Source organism: Ambystoma mexicanum, chromosome 1p (genome assembly GCF_040938575.1).
Source record: "Ambystoma mexicanum isolate Mex_15411 chromosome 1p, UKY_AmexF1_1, whole genome shotgun sequence".
Taxonomy (NCBI): Eukaryota; Metazoa; Chordata; class Amphibia; order Caudata; family Ambystomatidae; genus Ambystoma; species Ambystoma mexicanum.
Genome location: NC_090921.1, coordinates 303,517,358 through 303,542,309, shown reverse-complemented (window position 1 = coordinate 303,542,309; position 24,952 = coordinate 303,517,358). Strand labels below are relative to the sequence as shown.

Genomic DNA, 24,952 nt, shown 5'->3' with positions numbered 1-24,952 from the left:
TATAATATGGGCTCTGTCATCTAGAAAATAATGTTTTCATATACGTGTATTAAAATACAGAGAATTCAGAATTTAAGTGTGATCATTGAGTATTTTCAGAACACTTACTATTAAACATGTTTCTACTTCTATTATTGTTTTTTTTTACTACTACATCAACTTTTATATTGTATTTGAAATACCTGAAATAGATTTAGCTGGGTAAAGTACTTCCCCTGCAATAAAGTGTTGTAATTGCTTACTAAGGCAATATGTTGATAAGTACTACAAATTAATGTGCCACGTGTAATAAAATAGTACTAGTGGATGACTGGGTTGTTCCATTATTATTGTTAAGTGTAATAAATTAAAATATCCATCAGAAGTGGTCAACAAAAATATTCTTATATAATCTGTAATGTCATAGATGATTTAATTATTGATCTCATCAATGATGTCATATACAGTGTCATTAGTGATGCCATCAGTGATATCAACAGTGATGTCATGTATGAGGCAATGAGTGATGTCACTAGTGATTTCATCATTGTGGCCGTAGGCTGTGCAACAGTAGGTGCAAAGTTATGGTGGACTTGCTTGAAATGCAAGTGCTGAATTTCAGGGGTTTTGTTGCATTAAATCTGATCACCTTAACTCAGTAATATCGTGAGATTCCCCCTGTACTTGAAAAACATCAAAACTGTAAACATGAAAATGGCAAATTTGAAAAATTTGAAAAAACTGATACATACATTTTTTATGAACAGAAAAAATGTTTTATGATGAGGAATTATCATTCATATGAAATTGTTTGCTCAAACCTTAACTTAATAACAAATGGTATGATGAATAATTGAATTAGAATATAATTGATTGGAGGGGGTTTACCCGATTCCAATGGATATGCGGCTCTGGTGTGATTTGAACAAGAAAAGTGCAAATATAATCTCAGAATGGCATATATAAACTGTACATTTTGGCATTGGACCAGCAATTACATTATTGCTTATTAATCTTTCTACATATATACCCCAGCATTGGATGGGTCAGGGAGCACTTTGGGAAAGGCTTTAACGAGGGTATCAGCCACCGGCTTGCTAGCTAGCAAGTAGGCCATCAGCATTGGCTTAAATGCCTGCACTGATTGGACTGCCTTCATGCATTTTAATGGCGGGCCTGTAGAGCGAAGGAGTGGAAAGGGGAGGCAGGGCTGAAGAAGGGCTGAGAAGATGTGGAGAGGGGAGAGGGGGAGAGAGGAGGGCTCAAGTACTAGCGTGGAGAGAAATGGTTCCCGCCAGGATTTGGGGGTGGGGGACGGCTAGACCATGAATGGATTTGTAGACGAAGCAGGAATTTAACAAAGGAGTGATTCTGCATAGTGAGCTCCCTGGCATAGTGACGATACACACATATGTGTTAGAAGATTTAGGTCGGCTGTTGAGGGTGCATGTAACTACGCCGAGTATTTTATTGAGGTAGTAAATGGGAGACCCTTGAGTAAGCTGCACCAGTAGTCCAGTCTACTAAGAACCGGGGTGGTCATAAGAGGTTTGGCAGAGTGGTGGGTGAGCCGGTGACAGATCGTCTGGATATCTTGGCCGCGGTGGCAGTGGTAGTGGTAGTGATTAAGTGATGGGGTGTGAGTTTGCTGTCAAAGAGGACCTGGAGATTTCGAGACTTGTGTGATGTTGTGAGGAGGACAAGAGGAAAGGAAATAGGAAATAGGAGATTAGGCTGAGTTTGGATTCCCGGAGAAAGTTGAATTCATTATTGGATTAATTTAGCACCAGAGAGCAGAGATTCATCCAATGTCAGATGGTGTAAAAGCGCTTGGTGCTGTTCTCAGAGATATCAGGAGAGAAGGGGGGAATGCAAAGAAGATCTGTGTATCCTCCACAGAGATGTGATTGGGAAAGCTGAAAAAGGAGATGAGTGGGAAGAGAAGTAATAGGACTCATCCTAGTGGGTAGCCCACTGGGAGGGTGTTGGGGGGGAGGTGTTAGAGTTCAAGGACATGGAAAAGGCACAGTCAAAGAGGTATGAAGCCACCCATTTGAGTACAATTGTGGGCATTCCAAAAAAACAGCTTTATAGACTCCAAAAGGCACAGAATGCAGCAGTCAGTCTCGCCTGTGGACTGAATAACACCTCAGGTCTCCCCCTCACGTCGATCACTCCACTGGTTAGTGGTCGAGGATCGCATTAAGTTTAAGGTAGCATGTATGGTGTTTAAGTGCTTGAATAATCAAGCACCTGACTATTTGAAGGATAGGATCAAGCAATATCAGTCTTCCAGATGTCTACGTTCAAGGGACCAAGCTTTGGTGGTTATCCCTCCATCTACATTTGTATCAAGAGGGGACAGGAAATGTGCAGTGTTTGGCCCCAACCTCTGAACTAGTATTCCTAGGGAAATTAGGACCCTTGACACACTCTTCAAGTTCTGTAAGGCCCTAAAAACGTTTTTATTTAAATAAAGTTTTAGCCAGCTTCGGGCCTGTTGGGAACTACCTGGCCCCTAGGACGGGATACTGAGTGTCTATATAACTCTGATAACTAATTTCCCCGTGTGTAACCTGTGCCATTATACGGTTCAGTCAGTTTTGAGCGCGTTATAAATTCTTCAAAATCAAAATCAATGTCTTTGTAGCCTTGGGTCAAAGGTGCATAAAGGAGGGAGAGGGTATCCACAATGCTGTTGGCAACAGATAGATTGATTTAAATATAGGTTGAGGTGAGAGGTGAGAGGTGCAAGTGGGGAGCAGCAGTCAGAATGTTTGAGACATGAGTGAAAGCTGACTCAGGGAAGGGTTTCCTGTGGAACCTGGAGGGGAGTGGCTCCAATCAAGCATTTATATTCAGCTAATTGACAAGGGGGATGAGGACAACATGCTCTGGGATGTTAGAGTGGTGAGGCAGAAGGGAATAACCATGGCCACCTTGAAGCAGGCTCGGATGCCGCCAGCGGGTACAGAAAGAGAGGATGAAGAGGGCGTGGACTATGGAACTGAGTGCTAGCAGCGTACTGGGCCTTTCTTGACTGTTCAGGCATGAGTAGTAAGGAAGAAGGATCAGGCAGTGATTGAGTCTGGCACAACTGGCTTGAAAGGGCAGTATCTACTGTTTGGACCTAAGAAATGTGGATTTGAGTCCGAGTGGCTACGGGGCTGCTTGGGTAGAGTCTGCAGAGATGGGATGACCTGTATTTGTGCATAGTGTCAGGAATAAAGAATACATTTTGTGGGGTTTGGCGAACTTGCTATTATTTCTGGATAGATGATAAGTGAATATTAGGTGACAGAAAAGTTAGATATGGATGGGGAGTGCATGTTAGCCTTGCTTGGTAAGAAAACAGGTGAAATGTTGGCTGCAGTGATTAAAATGAACGTACAGGATACAACATGGGTTAGGCATATTAGTCAGCATGGGACAGCACCCTACTATTTCATGTATCATTCATGATGAGTCTTCTGTTTATGTTTTTGCAGAACCCTTTCCACCTGAGGATGGACACAAGGAGCTCAATGGATGCCCTGGTGGATGTGCTCATAGACGTTCTTCAGACGAATGGTTGGAACGAGCTCACCCTTGTCACCTGCCACGCCTGGGACAGATCTGGGTTTCTGGGCTTTCTGACGAGGAACACCGGCTTGGCCTTGAGGGCCATTCTGAGCCTCTACCTTCTGGACGAACAGGGCGTCATCCGCCACCTCCAGGAACACTTCGATGAGTTGGGTGAAGTGACCAGCCCCTTGCTTTTATTTGGCTGTGATGCCCAGCGCTCTGGGTTGGTTTTCAGGACTGCCAAGGATTGTGGTTTGAAGGTGCAGGAGTTCCACTGGATGATAGGGTATCCCCTGAATGTGGAGGAATTGCAGACGGAGGGCTTGCCGTTAGGCCTCTTAGCCTACGGAGAAGTCAACAGACCATCCATGGACCAGTTCATCCAGGATGCCATCGGGCTGATTACGAGAGCCATTTCCACTGCAGTGAGCGCCCGTCCGGACCTGGCCCTTATCCAGAGCATGGTCAACTGCAATGACAAGCATAAGTGGGGAGAGTCGTCTGGACGCTACCTCTCCGGGTAAGCCAACCAGCAATGGCCTGGTCACCTGCATGCAGTCAGTCACATTACATGTGCCCATACATAGTGGGTTCCCTGTAGGCACACTTATTTCATGTTTTACTGATGCCAGAACCAAATGTCATTTTTCTTTAATTCATGTCACTTACATACCTGTTGAACCAGTCACACTCTTAAAAAACAATGATGTGCCCGTGTTACGTGTTCCATGGAGAGCCTACGCTCATGTGTGATTTACAGTGTGCTTTGCCCTGTTTTTTGGCCCGTTCTTTTTTTGTTTGTGTTTTGTTTTGTTAATTGCCTGTGCTCTGCCATTCAGCCCTGTTTGTCGGACAGTAGTGACTGAATGCAATCACTATTATGGTGCGTTTAGAAAATGCAAGACAGAAGCCCTTGTAGCAGATAATCTGAGAGTAGAATAGGCTATTGCTGTTAAAAAAAACACCGATGTCACAGCGCCACCTGGTAGCCATCCCTTATATGCACCCATATTCCTGCCGACAAAGCAAAGCACTATTGGTATGCAGCAGATTTAATGAAATGCTGGCATGTTTACTCTATATGAGATTAATGTCATTGGGCCTCATTACGAGTCCGGCGGTAACCGAGGCGGTAAAACCGCCTTGTTACCGCCGGACTCGTATTACCATTCCACCTCCGTGATTCCCGGAATTACGGGGGCATTACAACCCCGGTTTTCCGGGAATCAGAATCACGGAGGCGGAATGGTGACTCAATGGGAATGGGGATCATGGAAACACCGGCAGCATCTCGTAATGCTGCTGGTGTTTCCTCGGCCGCCTGCAGGCGGGCGATGTTAAACCCGCCAGGTCAGACCTGGCGGGAACATCACCTCCCGCCTGCAGGATTCGGGATCAGGCGGTCCGGAAACAACGGTGGCGGCGGGTTAACCGCCACCGTTATTTCCAGACCGCCTGATTTGTAATGAGGCCCATTGTCTTATAGGGTGCAGTTATTTTATACATAGACGCAGGGCCGGCTTTAGACCCCCGAGTACCTGAGAGGTCACATTAGCCACGCACCGCGCCAACTCAGGGTAGTCTTTCAAGGGCTCCCCCTAGCTACCATGGTGGATGAAGACGCCCAATTGAACGGAAATGCACCCCGTTCTCGTCAACTGCAGCACGAGAGAGGGGTACATTACCTTAACAGAGGCATAGACAGGGAAGGGCTTGAGCGGGCAAGGCCCACCCAAAATCAGTAAATGCCCACTCAGCAGCACCATGTGGGCATTTACAGGTGTTAATGTCACTGGGGCGGGCACAACGAGATTAGTTGCTGGCCCCACTTGTTAGACAATCCTGGCTACACCTCTGCCTTTCAATAGGGCGCTAATGCTAACCAACGTGGACCGCCTTTGAAAAGTTGCCCCATGCTAGTTTAGCATTAGGGCCCTATTGAAGTTCCTGCTTCAGCATGGGAGCGGGGAATTAATCACTTAAACAGAACGACCCTGCTTTGCGCAACCCAACCTTCCCCACCCCCCTGGATCCCTACAGGCCTTGCCCGGGCGAGTGGAAGGGCGCCACATTTTTTTCCTCGCTCCAGGCGCTGTCAGAGCGAAGGCCTCACCCTGCGTAGATGTATCTGGCCTTGATGCAGCAACCGCATCCCCGGTCCCTGGAACCCAAGGAGTGATGTCCCAGCGAGGAATGCCACTGTCTGCGCATCTCGCCGTGCGCCGCCGCCTCCAGGAGAGCAATTAAATGGCTGCAAATAGAGAGAGTGCCTTTGGGGCCCAGTTGCCGGTGAGATCGATGCAGAGATGTTTATTCAGTCAAGACGCCTGAACGTCAGCTCTCAGGCTGCCCATCTCAGGCCAAACCAGAGGCAAGTGTCAAACACGATTTCCTCTCAAGACCCTGTTTGTACGAAAGGGCAGCAGGAAATTGCCCACACCCGCAAGGATCTTACAGTGGTCACCGGTCACCGATAGACTGAGAATGCATGACTTTTTTCAAAAAGAAAACAGCGTCACACACAAAATGGCGGTATGATTTAAGAATTAATGGCAGCAATATTTGGGTGATGCTCCACACTAGAATAGTTGTCTGAATGCATCTCCTTTTATTAGAACTACATATCGGTTGTCTGCCTTCAAAACAATAGGGACTAAAAGCGACTGCGCCAAGTCCTCCTTTCTTCGGCGAACACGCGCCGTTCCTTTCCAGCTTTTCTCATCCCGAGGTGTACGTGTGAGTTCTCGAAAGACTATTCCCACTTGTAAACACAAACAAGAAACCGCTGCTGTGTTGCCAGAGGCAGGGATGCAGTTGAACGTTAATGACACCCTGTTCCCTTAGGAGCCAGCTGCAACGCCCCCACTCTCAGGTTCATGGGAATTAGACAGAAGGAGGGTGCACGAGAGAAAGCTCACCCCCCAGTCTTTACACAAGCAGCACACTGACTCCACCTGGAAGTCTATTGTGCTAACATTCATTGTAATTTGACTGCCGCAATTAACAGCTTGTGTGCAGGCAGCTACATGCAAGGCTGTGTCTGAAGGGCAAAGCATGGATTCCCCAAAAGGGACATTGCCATAACCTGGGCATTTGTCCAATAGCTATGCCGTTTGTATCAACCTTACTCATTTTGTCAGCCCCTTTCGTTTCCCCTCCAGTAAGGTGCTGCATGAGACATTTCCTTTGGTTTGGCATAACAAGGCCGCAGATTTATTTTTACATATACATAACCACTGCAAACAGGTATTAAAAATTAGTTACAAAAGGTGTGGCGACTGCTCCTCGTCCTGCTTCCCCCTTTACCGCCATATTGATTGCAGGCACAACTCCCCCAAGGCCTTCGAGTCTGAGAAACCGCCTGCCCCTGCAGGTCTTTGCGGACTGGGGGAGCGCCGTTTGTTGGGGGGAAGTTGAGCCCCAATTGCTACCGCCAGACACCCCCGCCGTTTAGGCTCCCAGGAGGCGCTGTCTAGAACGGGCGAAGCCCCTTCCGGTTTAGCAATGGCTCATTCGGAGTCTTTGTCTTATCGTAGGTTGCCACAACCCGCCTGTCCATCCTGCGACAACGACGTCCAGGCTCTGTCATAGCTGTAGGGTGGGAGGGTGGGAAAACGAAGTCCTCCACTCTAGGCGGGCGCCCGGCTGCTGGAAGAGCAGCAAGTGCTCCTGCGCCGGGCGCCCGCCGCTTTTATGTCCCAAGCCCCGCCTCCTTCCTTTGTTGCCCTTCGCGGGCTTTCCTGGGCTCTTGGCGCCCTTTCCTCAGGCTCCTTTGCCGCCCTCTTCCCTGCCCCTGGGGGGGAGGGGCAAGAGAGCGTAAAGGAGGAAGGCCCCTGCCCCGGTTATCGGGGTGCCTCCTCCAATCGCTGCGCTCTCCCCTCGTCACCTTCATAACCTGGGCATTTGTCCAATAGCTATGCCGTTTGTATCAACCTTACTCATTTTGTCAGCCCCTTTCGTTTCCCCTCCAGTAAGGTGCTGCATGAGACATTTCCTTTGGTTTGGCATAACAAGGCCGCAGATTTATTTTTACATATACATAACCACTGCAAACAGGTATTAGAAATTAGTTCCAAAAGGTGTGGCGACTGCTCCTCGTCCTGCTTCCCCCTTTACCTCCATATTGATTGCAGGCACAACTCCCCCAAGGCCTTCGAGTCTGAGAAACCGCCTGCCCCTGCAGGTCTTTGCGGACTGGGGGAGCGCCGTTTGTTGGGGGGAAGTTGAGCCCCAATTGCTACCGCCAGACACCCCCACCGTTTAGGCTCCCAGGAGGCGCTGTCTAGAACGGGCGAAGCCCCTTCCGGTTTAGCAATGGCTCATTCGGAGTCTTTGTCTTATCGTAGGTTGCCACAACCCGCCACGCCAAAGGTGGGTTACCGCCCACCGTGGCTCCCCCTTTTCCAACTTATAACTCCAGTAATTTTGTGCAGATATTCCAGAAAACAGATCCATTCCCTGCTCCGACAGATGCACCCCGTCCTTCAAGTAGTACCCCTTGTTTTTCAGATTGATCAAACCATGTCTGATACGCTGCAGGCCTCTCCCTTTGCAAAACTTTGCCGTGGCCCAGTTCAACTTCCTCCTCGAATTTTCCACGGCTGCCTGACTCTCGGCGCCCCTCCATTCGCGCCTCGAGATGATTTCAGACCACACGATTTCCGTGTCCCCCAATTCCGCCGATAGCTCCTGAAATGAAGACATCATTTCCCTGAGTAAGATCCCCCTCCCCAGACCAGCCAAATCGTTGCCGCCGGGGTGGACCACCAATACATCAGGCCTCCGATGCCCCCTCAGGAGACCGCGTATATGCCCCTGTAGCTGTGTCCATTTCATACTCGGCACTCCGTGCCACTGCACCCGGTATTCCCCGGTGGTCAGCACCTCCTGCTTGGCTGACCCGCTTCCCTTGGCCCTTGACACAGCGAATGGCCCACCACCCAGGCAGACCGCCGTCTTCCCTGCTTTGGTGCTACTGCGAGGAAACAGGAGGGAGGAACCGTTAGTCTTACATTTTTTCAGGCCCGCCATACCGTTTAAAACAACCGGACCTCCAACCCCCAATCTGTTTGATTGCTTCGGGCATGCTTGCTCCGGGACACTTTCTCGTCTGTCCCCTTTTCAACCTGTTCCGCCTTAACCCGGGCGGACCTGAAGCAGGTTCGGACCTGAACCTGCTTACATCCCTCATAGCTTGTGCGCGCCTGTCATATGTCCCCCAGATCTGACTCCAGACGCTCAACTACCCGACCTGCCATGACATGGTCCCACCACCGTGTCCTGTGCCACTCTGCATTTCCCTGCCTGAACATTCAGCCCCCTTGGCAAAGTTACTAGCCGTATGCAACTCATCCCACCTTCGCGATCCTGCGTGTTTCGGGGAAAACGTTTGTCTTGGTTTTGGAGTTAAAATTGCCCTTTTTAATGATTCCAAACCTATCAGACCTGGAGATGCTGATGTCTGGCGCTGTCCCATCCCATTGTATGTGTTGATGAGTCTCCCCACTCCAGCTATTGGGATCTGACCCCGGCAACAAATTGAACCGTTGTGTGCCCTGCTCAGACCCGCAACATTCCCCTCCCTTTTGCTTTACTCCAATGGTGCTGGTTTACCCCAGAATTGTGCACCTCGAACGTCCACCTCACCTTCCCCCCAAAGGTATTCCTTTACCCATTTACGAGCAGCGACAACGGGGGAGGAGGAGTCCTGCTCGCTTGCCCAGCACTCTACCTTTGGGCATGCCCTAGTTATAAGCCTAGTATAGCTATGCTGACTAAGGGGAGTGGACTGGTTTCCTGTGTCCCTGACCCGTAGATGGGCCGGTTTCTAGTGGCATGTACGAGGAATGGTCAGCCAACCTGGGCGCGGGCCCGCGTCTTCTCCTAGATGCCTCTGAGTATCAGGCGCCTTCTCAATACCACTGAATGGGGGGGGGAGGGCAGACTAGCCTGGGCATGCTGCCTGACAATCGTCTGCTTTTGCCCCTTCCCTTATTGACCCCTTATCCCCTTCCGGTTCGTGACTGTCCCTTGGAATGAACCCTGCAAACTTCGATACCCCTGCCTATGTACTCCACTCATACCCCGTTGGCCCTATGAACAGCTGCCCCGTTGCACATCCCCCTTGGTCCGGCGCTGCCCACTTCGAACATGGCTCCGCGCACGGTGGCACAGAGTGCTGTCCCCCTGGGTACTGTAAAGAGTCAGGCCCAATGCTCATAGTGCCGCTCTGTCATACCCTCCCCCTTATCATGGTAACGTGATGCCATGCTTCTCGCGCCAATCATCTATACCCCTCTCGCCGTGTAAAGAGGTTTGCAACACTGCTTATCGCGCACTTTGTATTACTGGCCTCGTGGCATTCCCACATATAATGGAAAGGATCCTGCGTTGTTGCCCCTAGCGCCCTTCTGTAATAATTCCCTCGCAGCACTCTCAAACCCACTGTAAAGAGTCCTGCCATAATGCCGCTTGCAATACCCTCCCTGTGGTGCCCCCACCTGCCATGGTAGCTTAATGCACCGCTGCTCATAGCCCCTTCCGTCATACTCCATCTACCATGAAAAGAGTAATGCAGTACTGCTTATAGCGCCCATATACACATTGCCTCGTGGCGCTTCACCACCCTTGTCGCCGAGTCCTGCCTTAAGGCTCCTAGCGCCAGTTTTCCCTGTCCACCTCGTGGCGCGCCCATAATGAAAAAGGAGGCATGCACTAATGCTCCTAGCGCCCTTTTGAAATACCTGCCACGTGACGCTCCACAAAAGCGACTGTACCAGGCCGTGCCATATTGCGCACCCCCCCCCCCCCAAGGAAAGAATCAATTCACCAACCATGCTTCACCCATTGATCTCGCAGTTTCCAAGATACTCCATCCCCAGACAGGTAAGGTAAGGTTCTTTGTTACACCCCTTGCACGCTAGCCGCGTTGTCCCCGATTTCCGTACCCCTGGCTTAAAAAAGGGGGGGGCGCGAGCGCACCCTTCCCTTCCATTGTTGCACTTGTTTGACATATTTTTGCAGGCCTCCGCCTTGCCGTGTGGCCTTATTGCCTGAGACGTGCCAAGCTTCCTTCCCTTCGTGCCACCTTCACCTAATCTAGACATTATGCAACTTGCACCGGGTTCAAGTCACGCAATTTAATCTGTGCATTATGCCCCCTTGTGGGCCACGCGTGCATACTTGACCGATTCCGCCCCGGCCTTCCCCGCCTTTCCAATGGCGCGCTTGAGGCATGTGTGATAATAGGGCCGGCAACGGCAGTGTCCGATGCCTGCTAGACCCTCCCCTTAGCTATACAAGGCCCGGTCGTGATGCGGTCGCCATGGCCCCCCACACCTTGTGCTAGCATTCCGCTGTTCCCTCACCCATATCCACCTCAACACAAAAGGGGTTCTGTACCCCCCTCCACCTTCGCTTTTGTCCCACCAGCATTAAATTCCGACCATAACCAACTTGAACGAAAAGGTTTTGTACCTCAATCCGACATTGCAACTGGCACCACCAGCATTAACTGCGCCCATATCCACCTTGAAACGAAAAAGGGGTTTGCCCCCCCATCCGGCATTTACATCTACATTTGATCCCCCAGGAAATTGCTGCCCCCGTCGGTGTACCTTTAGGGGGTGACAGGGGTGTTAACCCCCCCCCACTTTCATCGTAAACCCTTTGCCGTATTCCTTTGGCCGGGGCACCTTTTCCTCAGATATCCGGTCCTCCCCCAACATTTTAGCACATTACACCACTGGCCGCCCCCTCAATCGAATGCAGCGAAAAACCAACTGCTGTTCTTTAAACATAGCTCTCAACCCCTTGCTGCCCTTTAAATAAATGCGCCCCCACCCGGTGCGACAACCAATGTCAAGGCGCTCCCCGGAACTCCCCACAATAACACATCCCCCAACCGAAGTTGGTACTTATTCATCAACCTCGGGAGTATAAAAGGCGGTATTGGACTTGCCGGGGGTCAGACCTGTGACCTGTAGATCACATGCAGGACTCATCCGCCGACGCTCAACCCACTGCGCTATCCCACCACCTTATAACAGCAGAAGCATTGTGGTCCGAAGCCCTTCTCTTGAACTACTGCTCTGCCCAATGTGCTTGATTGTAAACCCTTGTAATGGCAGTGTCCGGAATGCAAAATAGCCCCGTAACCCGTGCGTTACTTAAAATGGCCCCCAGAAACGTGGTGCGGTGCCGCCGCCTACAGTCTTTACTACCAACGCTCACGGTAACTTACCCCTTCATTAAATCTAGAATTTGTCACCGTGCTCCTTACATCAGAATTATCACTATTACTATATAACCGCGTTTACAACCATCGTATTCTGCTCAAAGGGCCTCCTTGATCCCCAACAGTAGTTAACATTCCCTTGTTTCCATCACGCACATCGTCAAGGTCAGCAACTAATGCGGGCAGCGAAAACGGCAGCGCCAGGCTGCCGCCGCCCGCCCCCTTCCTTTACCTCCCCAACTCCGCTGCTGCACGCCTTGCTACTAATGGACAGCCTGAGGCCACTGCTGGTCCCCCTTCGCTTTGATCCCCTTCCGCTATCACTGTATGCCCGAAATGGCCGTATCCTACCGCCGCCACCCAGTCCCCTGGGTTACGGCCACTCCGCCCGGCTATACTAATATAATAATTACCGCAGGCGAAAGCGTTTTCTTAGCGCTTGTCCCATTGAAATACCTTGCGTCTGGCCCCCAGCACCGAGCCCCGCAAACCTCTCGCCTAACCCCGCTCCTTACCCGCTGCCCATTTCTGGCCACCGCAAAGCTCCTCATTGCTGCAAGGCACACCATCACCGGAACCCTCTTCCTCTGGGTCGGGAACTCTGCATGGCCTCTTGCTCAGCCCAAACTGGAAACTTCCTTCCTCCGGATCAGGAACTGCCCGGCGAACGAAAGGCTGCATCCACAACGACATCCTTCTGTGAACGAAAACGAAGTCCTCCACTCTAGGCGGGCGCCCGGCTGCTGGAAGAGCTGCAAGTGCTCCTGCGCCGGGCGCCCGCCGCTTTTATGTCCCAAGCCCCGCCTCCTTCCTTTGTTGCCCTTCGCGGGCTTTCCTGGGCTCTTGGCGCCCTTTCCTCAGGCTCCTTTGCCGCCCTCTTCCCTGCCCCTGGGGGGGAGGGGCAAGAGAGCGTAAAGGAGGAAGGCCCCTACCCCGGTTATCGGGGTGCCTCCTCCAATCGCTGCGCTCTCCCCTCGTCACCTTCATAATGCACGCAGACATTCCCAGCATAAGGCCAGTACTGTTATTCTTATATAACACCGAACATTTCGAACACATCTACCACTCGGAACCATTGTAGCAAACAAGGGGAGCAGGGGTTTCCCCCGCACCCTTGTTCATTATAATGGCATTGTGGGTTGCAGGGATGTCACCGCTCAGTCCAAGAGAAAAACAAAAAAACAATAAAAAGCACCCTGCAGGGTGGTTACCATGTACAGATGTGAAGGGAACCCGCGTCGCAGAGGGATGGAGGAGTCGGCGGCACACAGCGAAGTGTGCCGCCAAAAGGTAAGTAAGGGGCTGGGGGTGTGCGGGTTACCTGAAATATCTAGGAGGGAGAAAAATGAAAGTCATTTTCATTCAAATGACTTTCGTTTTTTTCTCCCTCAGACATTTCTGATGTGGTGATATCATGGACAACCCTGTCATCTTCATATAGATAGATATTTCTATTATACGCCAGGTCCCCCCATATTTTTGCCAAGTCACTGATTGCCACCCACGTATTGATATCGGCTGCCAGAGTTTGTAACCGAAGGCCCAGGCACTACCATCATGTGCCACGTATTGCCATTTTATCTCGAAAAAGTCACCTCTTATGTAAAGACTCCTCATCACATGCCCAGGTACTCCCATTGCTTGCCTACATTGCCATTGTATGACCTGAATCCCCACCTTGCACCATTTACTACCCCAGGTATTGTCATTGCTTCTTCCTCTCACAGCAGAAGCGCTCGAGGAGCCTGCCAAGAGATCACGTCTTTTCTTTTTGTTGGGAGGGCCCTCATTACGAGTACGGCAGTAACCTTGCCGCCGATCCCATAACACCAGATCCGCCGCCTGACTTCCCGGTGTCACCAGGACATTACAAGTCTCAGCAGAGCGGGAAGTCAAGCTGCAGATTTTGTAAGTCCCCATTCCCGTGGAGTCCAATAGGACTCCACGGGAATGGGAACTTGGATGCACCAGCACCGTTGCTAACGGTGCCAGTGCTTCCATGGCAACTCTGCCTGCCGGGTCCACTGGGCCCGGCAGGGCCAGACCTGTCAGGTACAGCGACCCCAGCAGGCAGACTCGCAGTCTGGCAGTCCTGAAACAAGGTTGCCGGTAAGCTTACTGGCACCCTTGTTTCCGGACCACCACACTCGTAATGAGGCCCCAGGTTTTGTATTGATAAAGCTGAGTAGGCAGAGCTGTAGGATTTTCTATGCACCAACATGTTATTCCAGAATTATGGTGAACGAATACGAAATGTGTGACTATCACAGCATTAAGTTAGCTTCCACTGCAGTCTTAAAGGTTATAGAAAAAACCTAAGTACCGTTTGCATAGCAACCAATATATTCAGGTTCCAAGTTTGAAGTATATAGAAAACACGAACACTCAAGTTATGTTCTTCAAGTTTTATTTCTCACTGAATGATTGCAATTAAACACATTGTTTCGTGCTAGATGTGCTTTTTCAAGGCCACTACATATACATATATGAAACTATGTGCTAGAAAAATAAGCATGAATTAAAATGTATGTTTATACTGCAACCTTAGTTCCAGTGAGTTCCACATGGATGAAAACAATGTTTAACATCCATGACTAAGTGTGAAAGTGATCAGAAAGCATGAGATATTTGCCATCTGCACATGGAGAGACCAGTGGTGAGGATTAGTTTTATACATCCTGCCTTGCTTAGGTGATCCAGAAGGTTCCAACAGCATTAGGAGCGATTGTAAAAGGTCTACCTTTATCGTTACACAAAGATCCAGTAGCAGCAAAATCTACTATTTTATTCATCCCGTGAATGAAAAAGCTGGTAGTTCGTCAATTGTTATCTTTAGAGTAACTTCCGTTCAGCCAGCAGCTAGTGATCCCGGTGTGCGTGTGGAAAGGGATACCAAGACATGGCGAAATGGATTCCCACACTGAAGTGGCACCCGTGTTACACTTGCAACTGTGGTAAGGTCAAATACAATTCATAGTAGGTGGCAATTGTGCAAATATACATTTGTGGGTGATCTACATAATTATTTTTAATCAGATATACGTTCGAACTTAATATTACCATCATTTCTATAATTTACTCCTGCTGGGTTTCTTCCTCTATTGGTGAATCTTTAGCATCACTTTGTGGGCACAGCCTTGCAAAATATAAATGAAAATGTTGTTAGCTGTAACCTAGTGGCTCTGGGGCCTCGTTTCAAAAAACGTAAACATGCTAAATGGGGTCCGCTGTTCAGTGATCACGGCATTCCTCCTTTAGCGGCTTAGAGTAGTGTATATGTCTGTCCGTTTGTTCAAAGGACACATTGCAATCGTCGCTCTAATGTGTTCCAAAGAGCTCCGGCTGGGAGCTTGTGCTATAGTCTCAGTTAATGATTATGATTGGTTATTTATAATACGCTTAATACCCTGAGGTTTCTCAGTTTGGAACCAGGGATCAAACCTGTGTTGCTCTACATCGTCTTGCTTCCAAGGTGAGTGCGTTGCCCCTGAGCTATCCTCCCAAGACTAAGCTCCAGAGAGTTAACCTTGTATGTGTTGTAAAGGATATGTTACCATAGTAGCAGAGGAAATATGTTGTTTTGGTTTAAGTAGAGCAATATGGCTCTTATTGCCTAAGTCAGTAGACGCAGGTCTTGCCTACGTCCACAACCCCAATCTGGACCACATGGCGATATTTGGTTTAGGGAGAGTTGTGCTTCCACAAATTCTATGTCTGAAATTTGCAAAATTCATTGCCATTAATAACAAAAGTGTGCCTCATTTAAAATTAAGAGATGTGGCACGTGCATGCTACAAATACCACAAAATAACCTCAAGTGTAATGTTACATATGAATACAATTTTGTTCCCTTTAAAATTTTAGATAAATAATACTCGAAAGCAAGTTTTGAAAGACAATTGTTGTCTTCTTATAAAAAAAAACACTGGACATCATCCGTATTCAAAAAGGTTTTGTCATTTACAATTTTATTTTAAAGAAATCCCATGGAAACCTTCACAGCTGATGGCCAGATGGTTTACAGCTTTCAGCACGTGCCTGTACCCACAGAACCTGCGAGTTGCATCATGTAGATTTAGCTGTAATCCAGGACCCAATACTACCATAGTTTCCAATGAGTAGAACGAAAATCTCTGTCCAGGCCGCCGTGATGGGGGCGCAGTAATGGAATCATTCGGAAATAAGTTCACATATGAATACGAATCAAGTTGTCAGTGCGTATTCAGTTCCTTCCCAATAAATCAAATACACGTCTCCAAGTTCTGCAGTTGAACTTCCTGCCTTTGGAGAAATAAATATATATGTAAATACGGGCATCATGTATCTGGTAAATCCTATCTTCGCGTTCAAAGTGCACCACCAGTAACTGGATCATAACTGGTTAACCCCTTAACTGCTGAGCTATTATGCCTTCCAATGCTAAAAAAAGTACGGGCCTACACAGCCATAGTTAAAGTCTGTAAGTACGTCAGGTTTTGTCAGGCTGTGCTCCATTGATAAGTTCGAAACCCTCTATGTCCTGCAGAGTAGATGGTGTAAAATGGCCATATGCACCCTACTGCCCTCCTACTGTGTAAGAAATCGAATCATCAACAGAGAGAGAGTAAGGCTGTTAGACAGGTAGGAGTGAAGGGGAGTAATGGAAATGCAAGACTATCTATCGTCTTGTAAGATCTGCGATGAAGTCCTCTGCCTGACTTTGGGTTTGTGGGCTGGGGAAGACATGGTGGCCAGGTGCTGTGTAGGGCGGACCCCCTGGCTTTACTCACTTTCACGTGTGAGTCACATTTCACCTATACATTCAGCGGTCCTGGTAGAATTCACCCCAGCCAATGCCAGACTCCCCAAGTACCAGTGTCCTCAACTGTGATATGGATCTAGGTTGAGGTGGCCCCCTGCTGATTCACAGAACCCACACAAAAAAGACACCTTGGATACTTGACCAAGACGCGAAACAGAAATGCTGTTTTTACCGGGGAAATTAGATCTTCCGTATTGCATGCTAGTTCGGGCTAGTTTTGATGCAGAAAAGCAGTCAGAAGTGGGCTAGCTGGAGGGATTGAGCTAGCCAACGAAGCGCATTGCTCTTGCGCACTCATTCTCCAGCGCACATGCAGCTGAATACAATTCAAGATGGCGGCATGTCTCACTATTGGGTCGGAGCCATGCACATACGGGAGGCTGAAGCAGAGGAGAGACTAGAGCGAAAGGGAGCGAAGGAGAAACTGCAGAGAGGAGGTGGAGGAGGAGGAGAAGAATGACTACAGAATCAAAAGCCTTTCATCACCCAATGATTCCGAAAGTGCTTGCATTTCGAGTTTAAGTAGATGGACTAACACGAATATTTATATCTTAGCCTGTGTGCTGTTGACTTTCTAGGGATGAATCCTGATTGGTTAGGTATCACACATTTCATCATAATGCAAAGTCATTTGTTTGCCAAAATTCTGTCATGAATTTTACTGTCCAAATTAATTAGGGAAATTGGTCTGTACACTGTGTTGGATCCTAATTGGCTTTAAGAAGGAGTGTTGGTCATAGTTCGAGGGCGCTCTCGTTGCTTATTGGCTTCTTTAAATGCCCTAAGGAGAAACAGGGGTTAGGATGATGGCAAAAGCCTTGTTTGCTGTGAGGCTGTCAGGCTCCGGCGATAACTCCTCTGGAAAGCTCCTAATGACATTGTGGACTTCTTCAGCCGTTATAGGTTTATTTAAATTATCCCTCTCATCTTGTTCTAGCCAGTAGAGACCAATATTGTCCAAGTGCCGATCTATCTGTTGTGCTGATTTTTTTTATAGTTGTTCAGTTATAGTTTTTTGTAGAAGACTACAAATGCTTCTAATATTTCTGAGCAAATGATACAGAGTGCACTTGCATCACCTTTTTTTTAAACTTTATTTATTCAATGTCATATATATTACAATCAGCACGATACATACAGTGTGCAACACTTCGCAAGTAATCAGCACGTTTAACATCTTCAAATGAATGCCTGTTTGGATGCAGGTGCTGTCTATTTCAGAATTAATCTCACGCAAGTACACTCTGAATGGGACCCGAATGTCATTAGGGCGGCATGTCGTGGGTACAGAGAGAACACCTTTCTCTTCACGTTCATTAACATATGCCATCTCGTTTAGCCAGTGATCCAGGCTGGGTGCATTCTTGGACTTCCAACATTTTAATATGCATTTCTTCGCAGCAGCACAACACCAAACGCATCTTTGAAAGAGTGTATGCACGTCTGCCGTGGGTCTGCTTGGGTTAGACATGCCAGCAATGCCCCTGGCTTTTGCCCCTCTCAATATTGTCGTATAGTTTCTTGATTTTGCAAGCATTTAACTTCCCTGGCTGCAGTATGCTGAAGCCATGGAGGGCCAGTTGTATGTCTGCTAATATATTAGGGTTTTCTGTGCTGCATATAATTGACAGCGCTTTGACGCCATGCATTGTTCCTTTGAGGCACTATATAAAGATAACATAACATGATTGCTCCAACTCGCTTTTCTTGTTAATTTGAATCTGTTCTTATGACCCATAAAATTCGAGCCTCCATAGAAATATAATTCCACAAATATAGCATTTAAAGGATTTCCATAGGGTTGCCGGTGAGTGTACGGACCCCTTGTTATTTAAAAAAAATCCTTGCATATCTATTTACAGATCTCTTTTAAAGACCCCATCCACCAGAACTGCAGTGTTGAATTTCCATCCTCAGTTTTAAACTTACTAAATGTTAATAGAAAGTGAGCATGTATAGGTGCATTAAAATGTTACAATGTTCAGCTCATTTGGCTGTCCTATTTGATAACAGAGCACAATCAATGCAGGATGCTGAGTTATGTACAGGTGAATGAAAAGTCAACTTGTGTTTATGTTTATCATGTCTGCCCATACTTCTGTTTTTGGATTTTTCGGCTACCCGCAGTAATATTTTGTGTCACTGCCACAGAGTACTCGTTCTCTCAGGCCACAGCATTAAAGATCCTCTTTTTCTGTATATTGTATGCTGCAATGAGTTGCATTGTCCATTTGCCATGCATGGATCCATCCCCCAGCCACCTTTACTTCTATTACAGCAATGGCCAAGTAGAAATACACCTTTGACCCTTGGATCTGGGCTAGTCCCTGATCGATGTAGGGAAGGGCCATCTTGACATGTGGACCCATTTATTAACTCCCTTAGGTCTGTGCATAGTCTCCCTTCGACATTGGGTTTGAGGATCTCCTGTACTGGGTTGTTCAAGGTACTGTGGATTGGACAAATGATCCCATGGGAGTCTATATTTTTAATAATCTCTGTGAATGACTCCAAAGACGCGAGAGGTAACCAGCATTGTTTCACAAATACTAGACCCCCACATATTTATGAGACACAACCCACACCATCCAGACCTTTGAAGATCTTCCTTTTGACCCTACATTACATCTGCTAGTAACCATGGATATCAAATCCTTGTATACTAGCATACCACAGGGCGAAGCGATTGAATGTATGAGGAGACAACTGATGAAATATGACCTTCAGGACAGAGTCCCCATTCCTTTCATCATTGAGCTACTTACTTTGGCTCTTACCAAAAACTACTTCGACTTTGACGGACAGTTTTACCTCCAGACAAAAGGGACGACGATGGGCGCAAAATTTTGCAGCCTTAATTTGATTGCGCTGCCCAGCGCTGTTGATCCCCCTCCTCCCTCCCCTGCATCCGCTTCTCCGATTCCCTTTCCTCCCACCTCCCTGACCACCAACCTCCCCTGATTGGCGACCTGCTCTCTGTGTTTCAGACCTCCATGCCTCACTGAGTCCTCGACTCGTTACTTATGCTGTGCAGCTTCCAGGTGAGAACCTCGTTGCCACAGCCCCTCCTAGGTTCCCACCCACATCCCCTGATTGACAGTTTTGTTGCTCATTACTGAACCTCCCCCGCGGCTATGGGCCCAAAGGCAAAGGGCGGCTCCAATTGAGGTAGCTCCATACCGTGTCCGCCGGTGTCAGCAGGGGTAGCCAGTTACCAGCCATCAAACAGCAGCGACTAGTAAGGTAGGAGTGGCCCAGGTTAGCAATAGAGCCTGCACTCTATCCTGATAACCTTGCTCCAAAGCAGATACTCAGTCTTAGGTGTGTTTTTCTAGGTGGTTCAAAAATTGCATTGTGAAAGTATTTAAAATTGCATTGTGAAAGTATTTAAAATTGCGTTGTGAAACCTAGGCCTTTTTCCCCTTACTCAGGACTCTCAGACTTGTGTGTTTTTTTTCCCCTAGTATCTAAACGACATTGTGAAACTAGTGCCATTCTGTGGTTTACTTATTAGCTAAGCATTCATCTAACAAACTCTAGCAGCATCTGAGCACCTGTCGTTTTATCCAATTGTCCACTTTGTCCCATCCCTCCCTGTCTCATCTGCTTGTGTCCCCCTCTGCGTCCTTCCCTAGTGTTTTCCCCGCTCCTATCCCCCCTTCCTCTTCTCACCTATCCCCACCTACTCTATGGTGCTCTCTGTCTCTCCTATTTTTTCTAGCTGCTTCTCTATCGACTATTCTGCTCTCCTAACTAAATCTGGTAGGAAGAAGTTTAAAAAGGATATCCTGGTCTCCAACCCAGGCCTCCCTATTGCTGACACCTATACCACTGCCTCCTCTAGGCAAACCCTCACCGACATCCTCTTTGTCGTTCCCTCGCCAGACATATGGACTCTTCATATGGTCTCTGTGCTTTCACCGCTCTCTTCTTTTCCCATAAATGGTGGCACCTGGAGGGAGGTCCTTCTGGCCTCCTTCCACTCCTCTAAGGTCAGCATTAATGTTTACTTGAACTGTACCATCTTGGTCCAAGGCCCTCAGGCCACTCTTCTCCTCTTTGATAGACGCTTCCCACACCTCATCAATTCCCTTCCTTCCCTTGCTGTCCCCTCTCTTCTAGCCTCAACTTCCTTGCCTTACCCTTCTGTCTCCTCCTTGGCTACCTTGCCCTTTTCTCCTTCCTCTTCTGCCCCCTCCCGGCCTCTTCTACACCTCTGCAGGGCATACCTCTGATCCGTACTCCTCCCTGGAAGTCTTTCAAGGGTGGCAACGTTCTCCATATGGCCACTCTTAACTCTCGCTCTGCTGTCAAACACTCTTCTGATATCTGCCTCCTCCTGGAGGAATTTGACCTTGATGTCCTCAGTCTCACCCAGACATGGTTCACAGCCAGGTCTGTCACGAGCTTTGACACTCTCCTCCCTAACAGCAAAAAGATCTCTTTGTGCCCAGGTCCAACCATTCCAGAGGGGGTGTAGCCCTGATCTTCCCCGAGTGGATTCCTGCCCCTGTCATTCCTACGCAGGCCTACTCTCTCTGTCCTAGCCATTCACTTACTGTGGCTACTCTCTATCGGCCACCTGGTCAGATCTCCTCCTTCCTCTCTGATTGGGTGGACCTCTCCTCTTCCCTCTTGTTCTCGAGCACTCAACTCCTCCTTCTTGCAGACTTTAACATCCACCTGGATGCTTCTTGTCGTTCCTCTGGACTGTTCTGTGACCTCTGCGACTCTCACCCTCTATTCTCCCCTTTGACCCGACTCACTCTGCAGGGCACACTCTGGATGTTCTGATCTCTTCAGACTTTCCCCTTTCTATCCCTATCACCACTCCTTTCTCCTGGAGGGATCACTTTCTCCTTTCCTCCCAGCCCACCCTCTCTACCCCTCAGGCCAAGCCAACTCCAGCACTGTCACCCACCTTCTTGGTCATCTGACCCATGAAGCACGTGTCAGTTGAGGCTTTCCCGCCACTTTCTCACTACCCTCCCCCTTTGGCTGACTCACACCCTGACACAGCCCTTTCCATGCTCCACTCTGATATATCTGATACTCTTGATGTTCTTGCCCCTGCCATGAGGATCCGCTTGAAGCCCAAAGCCAAGTGCAACTCCTGGTACGACTCAGACCTCGTCACCCTCAAGTGCAGGGTGGCTGAGAGGAAATTTCATGCTTCTGGTACATCATCTGACAAACTGGCTTGTCGCCTACTCCAAAGGCAATACCAGCTCTCTGTCTGCACCAAGAAGAGAGCTCCCATCCAAGCCTGTGTCTCTGTGGCATCTAACAACTATACCAAACTCGTTAAAATCTGCAAGGAACTGGCCAATCCTGCTGCCGTCTCTACCTCTCCTGTCCCTTCCCAGGCCCTCTGCACGGCTCTGGCTTCTCATTTCATTTCTAAAACTCAGGACATCCTGTCCTCTCTCTCTTCCTCTCCCTCTACCCCCTGCTCTTCCTCTGGCCCTTCTTCAGCCACCACTCCTCCCTCCTTCTCTGCCTTTCCCCTGTTCTCCCCAGACAAGGTTTCTAGACAAGTCTGATCTATGAAAGTCTCATCAAAACAGGTTTGTCCCTGTTCCTCCAAAACCATCAAGGACCACATTGACTCCCTGGCACCTGCTCTGGCTGACCTCTGCAACCACTCCTTCACCACTGGAGTCTTCCTATCCCCCCTGAAGCACTCCCTTGTGCACTCTCTTCTTAAGAAACCCTCTGCCGACCCGTCCTGCCCGGCTAACTATCGCCCAATCTCCATCACTCCTTTCCTGGGAAAACTCCTGGAAAAGCTGGCCGTCTCCCAGCTCAATCTTCACACTGAATCTGTTGGTTGTCTTCATGATCATCAGTCTGGCTTCAGAGCTGCCAGAAGCATGGACACTGCTCTCCTAAACAACCGTGAAGACCTGCTCTCCAACCTTGATTCCAACACCCACTGTGTCCTCATTTTACTTGATCTCTCCTCTGCCTTTGACACGGCCAACCATGCCATCCTGCTCAACCGTCTCTGTGATAACCTGGGTGTCACCGGTCAGGCCCTGGCGTGGCTTACTTCTTTCTTCTCTGATCAACCCTCCCAGGTCCAACTTGGGGCCTTCCTCTCCTCTATCTCTATCTCTATCTCTACCTGTGGTGTTACCTAGGGGTCTAACCTCTCTACCTGGCTGTTCAACCAATACCTGGCACTTCTTGCCCACTGCATTGCTGTGCTCTGCCCCAACTTCCAGTGCTATGCGGATAACACACAGCATATTTTCAGGCTACCTTCAGCTACCTCTTCTCCCTCACTCATCTCTGAATGTCTGTCTGCTATCCAGGAGTGGTGTGCCACCAATGATCTCTGCTTTAATGCCAGTAAGACTGAGATTCTCCTCATCGGCACACTCGCTCCCTCCTTTCCTGACACTCTCTGCCGGCCTCTCTTGACCCTCCCCCTGCTCCCACCTGCAAGGATAAAAACCTTGGGGGTCATCTTCGTCTCCGCACTCTCCTTCTCTCCTCACATCTCTGATGTCTCTAAGAAGTCACACTACCAGTTGCACCTCCTCAGAGGTATTTTTCCTTTCCTATCCTTCCCCCAGAAGCTCACTCCAGAGCTCTGGTTCTCTCTAGGCTGGACTACTGCAACAGCCTCTTTCTAAATCTGCCTGCTTCTACTCTCCGCCCTTTGCAACTCATCCAGAACAGGACTGCAAGACTTGTCTTTGACCTCAAGCCCAGGGATCATATCTCTCCAGGATGAAATTTCTGCACTGGCTCCCAGTGGCTGTGAGGATTAAGTTCAAAACCCTCTGCATTGTCCATAAGGCCTTCTCAGAACTGGGGCCTCAATACCTTCAACTCTCTCTTCCAAAATATCTTCCTTCTCGAGCTCATCGCTCATCCGCCTCCAACTTCCTCAAGGTCATTCGCTTCTCCAAGCAACGAGTTGGTGGTAGATCTCTTTCTTTGGCTGGGGCTTCCCTCTGGAACAGCCCCCCTGCCTGAAACTTGAGGAGAACCATCTCCAGTTCCGGAAGCACACCATAACCTTCCTCTTTGCTTCTGCTTTCTCTCCTCCTCTCCCCTGCTGAATTCCTGGCTGAAATTGAAATTGCACTGGCTACCTGGCCACCCTCTGATCTCGGGCCCAGGTCACCTCTCCTGCCAGTTGCACACCTGCACTGCCTCCCTGGCAGCCCCCGCTACTTGGGGACTGTTTTCTGTATCCCTACAGTCCCCCTAGCAGCACCTGGCACCTGATGTCTGCACTTACCCTTGCACTTGCCAACAGCTGGCCGTATTTTTCATTTATTGTTTTATTTATTCTATTATCCCATGTACTGCACTGTCCCCTCCACCTGCCCCCCATTCATTCCCCCTTGCCCCTTTGCATGCACTTGCGTGATCTGAATGACACCTGGCCTAGTAAGATCGTTGTCTTTGTCTTCCCTCTGTTCCTCCTCCCTTTGCTTGTCGCTTCTTGAAACACTTGTGTATAGGCGCATTATAAATGCCATATAATATCATATCAAACTTACCACCATAAATATCAGGGTCTCTTGTGACCTATTGTCCTTGGGGGGGATCTCTCGATCTCTGATAGAGAAGATTTTCTTCCCTGAATCCTCCAGGGATTCTTCTCCTTCAAAAGGGATAATGCAGACGTACCTGTGCCTGTCGCCTTCTTCTGCTATTAGATCTGAGATCCTGAGGCTGCGGTTTAACATCTGGCCCACTAGGGAAGTCAAAGTAAGAAGGAGACAAATCACATCAGACTTTAATTGGTGCAGGTTTTGTCGAAACACAACAATTGTTGAAACCTTGCAACATTTACTATTGGAGTGCACAGCCCCTAAACTTCTGAGTTTAAGAAATATGCACTTTGCTAAATATTTTGTGTATTTTTCACAAATAGACCCAAGTAATAGATGGGTCGCTCTGGCTGCAACTGAATGTATGGGTATAAGGATTGCTACTATCAATTTTTTAAAATCTCTAAACCTGGAATGATTGATATACACCATGTTAACCAACACTTTTAAATTGTGAAAACTTGATGTGGAAGATGGTTGTAATTGTAAACGTTTGTTTTATTGATTTAATGTTTTTACTTAAGCAAGAATGGATTTTTGTAACATGTATAAAATTGAAAAAGTTGTTGTAATACAACTATATTCAATAATAAAAAAAAAAAAAAAAAAAGATAATGCAGACGTCCTCCACAAAGTAGATTGTCTTTGGCTTTCGATTTCTCCTACTTACCCTCTGTTATTTAGGTTCCAGCTTTTCAGGGGTAGAAGATTCATATTCAGGCCCAGAGGTTTCCAGGGGGTTTGTTCTGTTGGAAAACGGAAGCTTCCTCTAGGGCTTTGCATCTCCCTTCCACCCGG

The 24,952-nt window shown here is 48.4% G+C and overlaps 1 protein-coding gene across 1 annotated transcript in view; it reads left to right on the top strand.

The window, feature by feature from the left end:
• GRIN3B (glutamate ionotropic receptor NMDA type subunit 3B) overlaps positions 1 to 24,952 on the top strand; it is an 842,171-nt gene that overhangs the window by 498,206 nt on the left and 319,013 nt on the right. Inside the window, exon 2 of the mRNA XM_069647502.1 lies at positions 3,468 to 4,063. Within this exon, the coding sequence (XP_069503603.1) occupies positions 3,468 to 4,063 (596 nt within the window). The remainder of the gene's footprint in view (positions 1 to 3,467; positions 4,064 to 24,952) is intronic.